This window comes from Blennius ocellaris (assembly GCF_963422515.1).
Source record: "Blennius ocellaris genome assembly, chromosome: 10".
NCBI lineage: Eukaryota > Metazoa > Chordata > Actinopteri > Blenniiformes > Blenniidae > Blennius > Blennius ocellaris.
The window spans coordinates 22,738,859-22,748,451 of NC_137659.1; the positions used below are offsets into that span (position 1 = coordinate 22,738,859).

At 45.6% G+C, this 9,593-nt stretch overlaps 1 protein-coding gene across 1 annotated transcript in view; it reads right to left on the reverse strand.

The window, feature by feature from the left end:
- The window catches only part of lamc1 (laminin, gamma 1), a 77,753-nt gene extending 74,291 nt beyond the window's left edge, over positions 1 to 3,462 (reverse strand). The window contains 1 exon segment of the mRNA XM_080503354.1: positions 2,961 to 3,462. Coding sequence (XP_080359480.1) covers positions 2,961 to 3,336 — 376 coding nt within the window. The 5' untranslated portion in view covers positions 3,337 to 3,462.
- Between the last annotated feature and the right edge of the window lie 6,131 nt (positions 3,463 to 9,593).

Consider the following 9,593-nt stretch of genomic DNA (forward strand, 5'->3'; position numbering starts at 1 on the left):
TTTTAATCAGCAAACATCCACTTTCCCACCGTAGATTCCTGATGAACTCATTTCTGCTGCTCCGTGTCATGAGACGTTCAGAACCACTGGGTTTCTACTCTTACGTCACCGACTAAATGCTTCGTTTCACATCTATTTTAAGTCGACAAAAACACATTCCTCTTTCTAATCAGTGATCAACTCAACCGATGATGAAACCAAGCAGGTCTGAAGGGAAAGCAGCCGTGTGGGAAGGACGACTGTTGAAATCAGGACACAGCTGAAATCTGACCGAAACGCTGGGAGGCTTTTATTTTAAGAACACGGATTTCCATTTGAAACGGTCCGAACATTGACCCATGGAGAGGTTGTGTGTGAGAGAGATGCAACCATGAACTTCAGACGTTTTGGTTCTCCGTTGGCACAAAAACTAGATATTGTTAAAAGTCTATATCCTCCCGGGACTTGGTGGTTTTGAAAAAATATGAAAACGACAGTTTTGTGGTTCTTCTGTTGCCGTGGAGACGGAAATCGTCTTCAAGAAGTTGACACGTAAACGTGAAACTTTACTGGAGAGGAAACGCAAAAACGCAGCGTTTTCACTTGAAACGTTGTAAACGGGGCCGAAAACACGCGGAATGAGAAAAGTCCGGAGAATCTTGTGGAGATCTTAACACCTCTGGCCTGCAGGCCTCGGCACTCCCACTGCTTCAGCTACTCCTTCAGAGTATTTCTGAAAACATCTAACTAGACATTAACAGTGAGGAAGAGACGTGGAACCCTTCAGTTTGGGTTTTCAATACTTTAATATGCTTCAAGTGAGTCAAGAGTGGGACTCCGACACGTCTGCCATGAAGACAGTAAGTCGTCGGCAGAGCGTCTGAAGCTTCCCGAGGTCGCGACAAGACTGTCATTTGATCCACAAGGTGAAGGTTTGAGGAGAGATAAGACGGTGCCGGAAAGAGCAGAGTTCACCGAATTCTGCAAACGAACACCTTGTACGTTTAATTGGCCAAAGTGCTCACGTGCCACAGTGAATAGCATGCAGACAGAGGTCGGGATCCAACTACCAACCAACTGGGAGACTGGTTTAGATACCAAGTGATCCACCGCCAGTCGCATAGCTAGCATAGCATAGCCTAGCAGGAGAGCTGGACGGCCGGGTGTCGTGATGTCGACGCCACATAATAACTCAATATGTGAGGATGTTGGAGTATTAAAGGTTACGTCTTCGTCTGCACGCATTTATTTATTTATTAGATTGTATGTATGTATGTAGTTTGCCAATAGTTTGCAGAAACTCCTCACTAGAATTGCATAAAATGATCAGGGAGGATTCGTCGTCATCCAAGGATCAATGCTTTACATTTCGGGATCAACATTTAGCCTTTTGCGAATAAATCCCCCATAAACTGTGATCAAAAGTCCCACACGGAGCAGAAGAGGGCGACGCTCCTCGCTCGGGGTCCGACAGCGACGCTGCCGCCCGACAGGCTCGTTAGCATTGACCTGAGCTAACGGCTATCGTGCTAGCAATGCTACCTCGGTTCCGCCAACACTCTGACGCGAGTGTGTTTGTTCTCCAGCTTGTTTTCCCACGTGGCTGCTCTCTCTCTGGTCCTCATTCCTCCAGCGTACGACACTCCTCCGCCTTTTCCACTACGACGGGACTGTTAAAGGACTTTTCAACCGCTTGAGCAGCACATCCACACACCGACGGAGGCGCTCATCCTCCCACCGGGAGCAGTTTGGGGTTCGGCGTCTTGCCAAAGGACACTCCGGCAAGTGAACAGGTGGGGATGTGGACTCAAACGTGCAACCGGCTGCAGCGGAGAAGGTACCGACACCACGGACCCTCGTTTCCTCGTTATTTTCTCAACTGGCTTGAAGCTCCGGCCGAATCCATGCCGGAGAAGTAGCAGGTACTAAACACGCTATGGAAAAGACTGAAACGCAAACATAAACCGAGCGGAGCCGAGTCGGGGGGCGCTAGTGGAAAACCACCACAAGTGTCCTCGGCCTTTCACGTCTCCCAGGTGGGATGGAGGACTCTGGACCCCGGGTCAGTTTTCCCAGGGGGTCCATGTCCGTCACGACACCGGCCCTGGACTCTAGCTGATCCCAGGTCACTTTGTATGCAGACATTATTCATGTTTACATCACAGGTTAATTGGACATCCGTGACCTGTATATTCTACAATTGGAAATAACAGTGGAGACTTGATGTGAGCAGCTGCTACCCCCCCAGCCCCCCCCCCCACGTACCCCCCCCCCCCCCCCCCCCACACACACACACACACACACACACACACACCATCACCAGCCAACAACTGAATCCACACCAGGGGTGATGTGTTAAGGGGAGAGCAAACAGAGCCGTGCAGGTGAGGGGGGGGGGGGCTCTCAGCAGGAACCAAACCTGAGGCTGACCCCACAGCCAGCCCCCCCCCCCCCCCCCACCATTGAAAAGTATGCAATCCCTGCCGAACTGATTCAACTACTCTCACATTTGTTCACACTTTATCCCTCAAAGTTCTTAAAAAAAACCAAACAAAATAAAAAGTAAATCATGACCAAGCAGCACGACAGTTTCTTCTTAATGTTCTTCAACAAAGAGTCCAGTTAAATCACCTTGATGACCAGAAACCTCTGCAGTTTACCTTCTCTTCTCTCTCTGCGTCATTACCACACATTACGTACACGTGAGCGTGCATACACAATAATAGATGTTTTATTCACCACCTCGTCATGAAAGGAAAGAAGTTCTCCCGCATCAATGTTCTATTTGTTTTCTTAGGGAAAGAAAGTTGAGTTTTAAAGAAATTAAGACGCGGGGTTGAAGGAATGCGGTGCGTGGAGCTGATCTGTTTTCCCACAGCGGAGAAAACTTGTAGCCGGAGGGGAAAGGTTTTCACCGAGTTGCGGCAGGTCTGGAGGAGACGCGCAAAGTTGCGGCAGGTGCGTGTCGGTGCGGGTCTTACCGAGGTGCAGGGTGAGGTTGATGGCGTTGGGGTACTGGACCCCGGCCAGCATGGTCTGGCTCTGCCACCAGGTGGTCTCCTGCTGGTTGTTGTAGTCGGTCAGGTACGCGGCGCCGTGGTGGTTCCGCGGGTCGCGCGCGTCGCAGATGTGGCAGGACTTGGTGACGCCCGTGGCGCCGGTCTGCACGCAGTACTCCTCGGGCGGCGAGCCGCAGGTGTTGGTGGCCACCACCGTCACGTTGAACGCGACGTTGACGAACTCCGGCATGCAGCGCTGCGGCCGGCCCTCCTCGTCCGAGCACTCGTCCATGGCAGCGCGGACGCACACGGCCGCCACGCAGCTCCAGGCCAGCAGAGCCCGGATCACTCCCCGCATCTCGTCGGCCGCTCTCCGCGCTGCGGCTCCGGCAGGAATCTCAGCGCTCGGCGCCCGCTCTCCCGACACTAGACTCCCCCCCTCCTCCTCCTCCTCCTCCTCCTCCTCCTCCTCCCCTTCAACTTCTCCAAAGTTTCACCGCAAACTTCTCCCGAGGAAGCGCGCAGTGGAACATGCGGCGGGGGGGGTGAGAGGGGGGGCGGGGGTGGGGGGGCAGCGCGCGCGCACAGCGGAGGGTTCGGGTTCGCTCCAGGCCGCGTCCGCTGGGCTCGATCCCGGCTGGCTCAGCTGCTGTGTGAGGGTCTGCGCTCGGTCCTCAGCTCTTTGTGTCCGCCGCCATGCAGCAACTCCGGCAGGAAAAGACGGGGGTCCTGACTACACCCAGCGCGCTACTGCGCAGCTGCGGGGCGCAGCGGACACTCCGACACTTCCGTGTCGCGAAACCTGCCGGGAATCCCGCAAAGTCCGCCGATCAGCCGATCACCTCTCCAGAGGGTCGATCACACATCTGATCACTGCTTCTCTCGTCGAGCAGTCACGTGATAACAGATCCTGACATGGATCACACACCCGATTATTGATCACACACCCGATTATTGATCACACACACGATTATTGATCACACACACGATTATTGATCACACATCTGATTATTGATCAAACACCCGGTTATTAATCAAACATCTGTTCATTAATCAAACACCCGATTATTGATCACACACACGATTATTGATCACACACGCGATTATTGATCAAACATCTGTTTAGTGATCACACATCTGATTATTGATCAAACACCCGGTTATTAATCAAACATCTGTTTATTGATCAAACATCTGTTCATTAATCAAACACCCGATTATTGATCACACACACGATTATTGATCACACACACGATTATTGATCAAACATCTGTTTATTGATCACACACCCGATTATTGATCACACACACGATTATTGATCAAACATCTGTTTATTGATCACACACCCGATTATTGATCACACACCCGATTATTGATCACACACACGATTATTGATCAAACATCTGTTTATTGATCAAACATCTGTTTAGTGATCAAACATCTGATTATTGATCACACATCTGCGACACGTCCATATATTTTGTCTTTTCATCTTCACGTGATGAACACGTCATGAAGTCGAACCTCTTGACTTGATTTCAGATTTATTTGCATTAAACTTGTTTCCAGTGCCTCCAGTTGTAACTTTACCAGTTCCCAGCACCACGAATGTAAATGTTTTTTGTTTGTCTCAGAGCAAGCTGTGTGATCACTTCTCAATTAAATAGTGAATTCACGTTTATAAATTATTATGTTTACGTTCACAAGTAAAAAAATAAAACAAACTAGCATTGATGACGTCACAGCTCGTTTCTGCAGCTTTACAACCATCCTTGGTCTCCCTACTCAAATATTTGGTTCTTATCTTCTCTGAAAGTGTGTTTAAATGTAAAGCTGCAACCTGTTTTATTGAACGTGGGTTTTTCTTCTTAGGTGTTTGTACGATTGTTTCATGTGGCTGCTTTTAAAGCTGAATAAGAAACCCTGAAACCTGGAGAGACTTTGGTCTGCAGGACCTAAAGATGAAGTGCAGTTTGTGATTCATCCGAGTGTGTCTGGTGGTAAAAGCTCTGCAGACTTCTGGCTCCTGACTCAAAGCTTCTTCCCCCCCCCCCCCCTGCACATTTCAGACACTCCGGATGGATTTCCCCTCGCTCATTAGATGATCTAACAACACTTTTGATAAACTCAGGGCCCCTTTCTTCAAAACCCAGGTGAAACCAGACACCTCTGGTTTACAAGGCAGCTTAGTCGTTATGAGATGCAAAATGATGTCAAACCTCCACCAGAGGAACGAAAAGTAGATCCAAACTGAATTCACATAAATTACAAAACGTAATCCCAGCAGATTGAGCCAAAGATATCCTCATTTATTAATTTCACACTGATGTTTTATGTGTCTTTGGATTTTAGAAACAGATTAATTAAATTCTGTGTAAAATAGATTGTCTCACAAGCTCATGTTAGATTTTGAGATGAACAATAACACTTATCAGTTGGGATGACTTCTGCAGCTTCATTTTATTTATTGATTTATTGATTTATTGATGTATTTATTTGGATTGGCTGCAGTTGAGGAGTCCCCCTGGGCACTTACCTGGGCCAACAGGGACGATGTATACATTGGAATATAATGTGAAAAGTTCATGAAAGTTAACAAGTCCTTTTGAATTGAATAGCACCGTAACATCGTCAACCTGTAAACAAGAGAAGGAGCCCATATATGAGTACAATCACACAGTACGATCAAAAAACGGTGGTAAACATGAAGTGAGGTTTCAGAGCAACATCTGCTCCCATTCAGTCCTTCTCAACAGATTCATCCGTCACCGCTGAAGAGCTGCAGTTTAAACCTTTTACCAAACAAACACTCTGCTTATGTTCATCTATTTCATAAAACCTATAAGTTATGCCATCTTATTGCCGAGCTCAAGAATTAAAGGCTGTAAAAACATGAAAACTAACTAAAACAGCTGCAAAGAAACAAATGAGACACACAAACTAATATTGAGGACATGTTGAACATGTATAAGCACCACTGCAGTCATCAGAACTCTGCAGACAGGAGGGAATGAATAGAGAAGAACATTACACACGTTGATGCCACAGCGCCCCCCAGAGGACAACAACTGAACCTGCTGCAGCAATTGACAGATTTTCTTGTAATAACTGTGGATCCATTTCTCCTTTAAAATCCAAGACGCAGCAAATACCCGTGAAATGTGTGATTTAACTACAGTGACATAAGCGTTCACAGCTGAATCTTTTCAGATGTAAGTTTTTAAAGCAGAAAAGTAAAACATATCCACACTGAAGTGATATTAGGAAATGTATAAATGCACGTTCCTCCGGTGTGTGTTTGTTAATTCATGATTTAATGGTTTCAGTTCTTGTTTATGACCTCGTGTTGAGGGTGCAGACGTTGCGAGCGACGCCAGAGGGCAGTGTTGAGCTTGATATAGTTCGAATGAGGTGGGATTACTTTTTAATTCCTATTAATGCGCAAATGAAATGTTTGTTAGTTTGTTAGTGAGATGTGACGGTTGATCGTGAACACGCATTTACTGTGCTGCAGGTTATTTTTTTTAGGTTTGTACTCATCAGGTTAAAAATGGTTATTCACCTTATTGAGATAAACATTTTATACATTTCAGTTGTTAAATTAACTGAAAATGAAAGCTTATCCAGTTGATTCTGCTATCTGATTGAATTTGATCAGCTTGATTTTATAGTTCTGTTGTTTTATGTATTAAAAACTTTAAGGTTGCTGGATCTGATTACATTTTGGGATCAGTAGTAGCTTGATTTGATGAGGTTTTACATGTGTTAAAAAGTGGAAAAAGTTAAAGAAAAATTTCATATTTACAAAAGTATGATAAAAAGACTTGCTTAAAATATATTTAAATGATATTGATCATAGAAAATATGTCCAATAAATGGTTGGATTTAACTTGAATTTAATATAGTTATGTTTAACGTTATACTTGGAAACAAGTTTGTTGTTTATGCCATATTCTATAGATGTGTGTGTGTGTGTGTGTGTGTGTGTGTGTGTGTGTGTGTGTGTGTGTGTGTGTGTGTGTGTGTGTGTGTGTGTGTGGCACTGAGGAAAGCTGCCCGAGGAGGCGGGGCTTAGAATCGATCTCATCAATGACTGATTAAAACCAGAGTGACTGACGTGACATTAAACTAATCAGCCTCATGTCACGTGAGACTTGGAGCGACTTTTAATTGGCCCACTGCCAGAGCTGCTTGGTGATTGGTTTAAAGTCCCTCCTGCTTTGTTCTCAGTGTTTGTACAAGATGTTGAGGTGAAGACCAGCAGTGAGTCTCTGATTATTAACTCTGTCACGTCTTCTGATTTACCTTTGCAAGAAGAAATGTGGTGAAAAGCTGCAGGTTCAACTTTCTCCAGCATAGTTATTTTTAAATGCACACAAATAGAAATGTGTTCAGAACTTTACAAATGTGTCCAAGTTTGTTCATGTTTATAAAAGTTTAGATGCTCATAGTTATTAGTGACTGAAAATCTAAGAGCTTAAAAACGCACAGTTGAAATCAGTTGAAAACATTCTAAAATGTTTTGAAAGATGAATTCATGAGTTGTTTGAAACGTGATTTACCTTTTGTTTTCTCTAAACGCATGTAAATCAGCCCCAAAACCTTCATTTTCTAAAAGAGACTATTGAAGCCTCTGCTTGTATTTGTTTACAAGTATGTTAATAAAAGAGTCTCTATTCACTCGCTGCTTAAAAGAACTAGAATGTTTCATCACTGAGGCCTCTCTCAATGGAAACAAGACACGATTGTTGTAATGTGCTTTATAAACACACTGTATTTAAATTAGGTTCACATTGGCTGAAATCCAGTAATAATGAAGAGCCAACTTAAGAAATGTACCAGCAGCCACCACTGCGTTTCAGCCTCGTACTGGAATCCCAACAGGAAGCCGTCATTTTGCGTTACACATTAAACACAACCCTCCGAGGCATCCCGTCCCAGAGACCTGAAATGTGGCCAGTATACGCAACTATACTCTCAAAGGGCGTGGCCACGGCCCTCCAATCAGTGTCTGATGGTTCGCCATGAAACAGGAAGTGACGTGCCACTGCATATAGGCACAGCGTCACCGATTGGTGTGGGAACGTTAAGCAATTATATTTTCACATAGTCTGGCCCCAACCTTTGTGATTTCATCCTTGTGGGCGGTGTCCTCTTCTCCACTGGAATATCTAATGTTGTGTCTCCTGCTCCTTCATCCGTGTTGAGGAAGGATTACACCAAATACACCTCGCTGTTCACTGTCATCTTTATTTCTTTAAAGCAGCGGGAGAAAACTATATATATATATATATATATATATATATATATGAGAACAAATACACCACATATAATGTAATACAGGAAATCTAGTTTAAGGTGCTGGAGTTGATCCCAGCAGACCGTGAAAGCTGGAGACGTCCATCAGTCCCTCGCAGGACAAACACACACTCACATTCATGTTTATGGACTGGTCAAGGTCCAAATGTTCTCTTTTTTTAATTATGGTTAGGAAATCAATGTACCTGGAGCAATGGAGAATCCCCATGCACTGTGTGTGTGTGTGTGTGTGTGTGTGTGTGTGTGTGTGTGTGTGTGTGTGTGTGTGTGTGTGTGTGTGTGTGTGTGTGTGCGTGTGTGTGTGTGTGTGTGTCTGAGACCTCTGAGTCTGAAGCTGATTAGTTATGAGTGTGTGTTCAGGTGTGGCGTTGCCGCGGCGACGGGAACACAGCAGGCGTGGCCCTGTGTGTGTAAGCAGGCACGGACAGGGTGTGTGTGATGGATCACAATGTGTGTGTGTGTGTGTGTGTGTTTGTGAGTAAGTGTGTGTCTGACGGCTCAGGGTGTGTCGGGCTGCTGTCATACCTGCAGCCTGCGGCAACACTTTTCACACACACACATGCACACACGCACACACACACACACACACACACACACACACACACACACACACACACACACACACACACACACACACACACACACACACACACACACACACACACGTAAAGACGGAAGAGCAGGGCTGCAGGCGAAGAGTTCAACACATCCAGCAGGTAAATAACTCCACAACAAGACACCAACAACACAAAGTAAAAACACGACGTTATATCTGCACTTTCAACTCCTGGAGGCTCGATGAAGCTGAGATAAAAGTTTAATTACAATCTTTGTTAATGATTAAGCTGCTGGTGACACAAGCAGTCTGGTATGTGCATTTAAAGGAGAAGTCATAGATTGAAGATGGGCTTCTCATTTCTGCTTGTTGTTTTTTTGTGTCAGGATCTTTTCCTCGTTCGAAGTACCACTACTTTCTTCTCAAAGTACGCGAGTACTTCTGTCTCCTCTGCCGACTGTTGAAAACACGCATGGAAATACTTCTCACAGAGGCCTTTTGATCGCAAGTCGGTTCAGAAAATGTAAATTGGATGGAAAAGTTGCAAAAATGCCACTGAACAACATCCTGTGTGTGTGTGTGTGTGTGTGTGTGTGTGTGTGTGTGTGTGTGTGTGTGTGTGTGTGTGTGTGTGTGTGTGTGTGTGTGTGTGTGTGTGTGTGTGTGTGTGTGTGTGTGTGTGTGTGTGTGTGTGTGTGTGTGAATCACATGTGAGTAAGCCCGGCCTGCAGGGCGAGTGC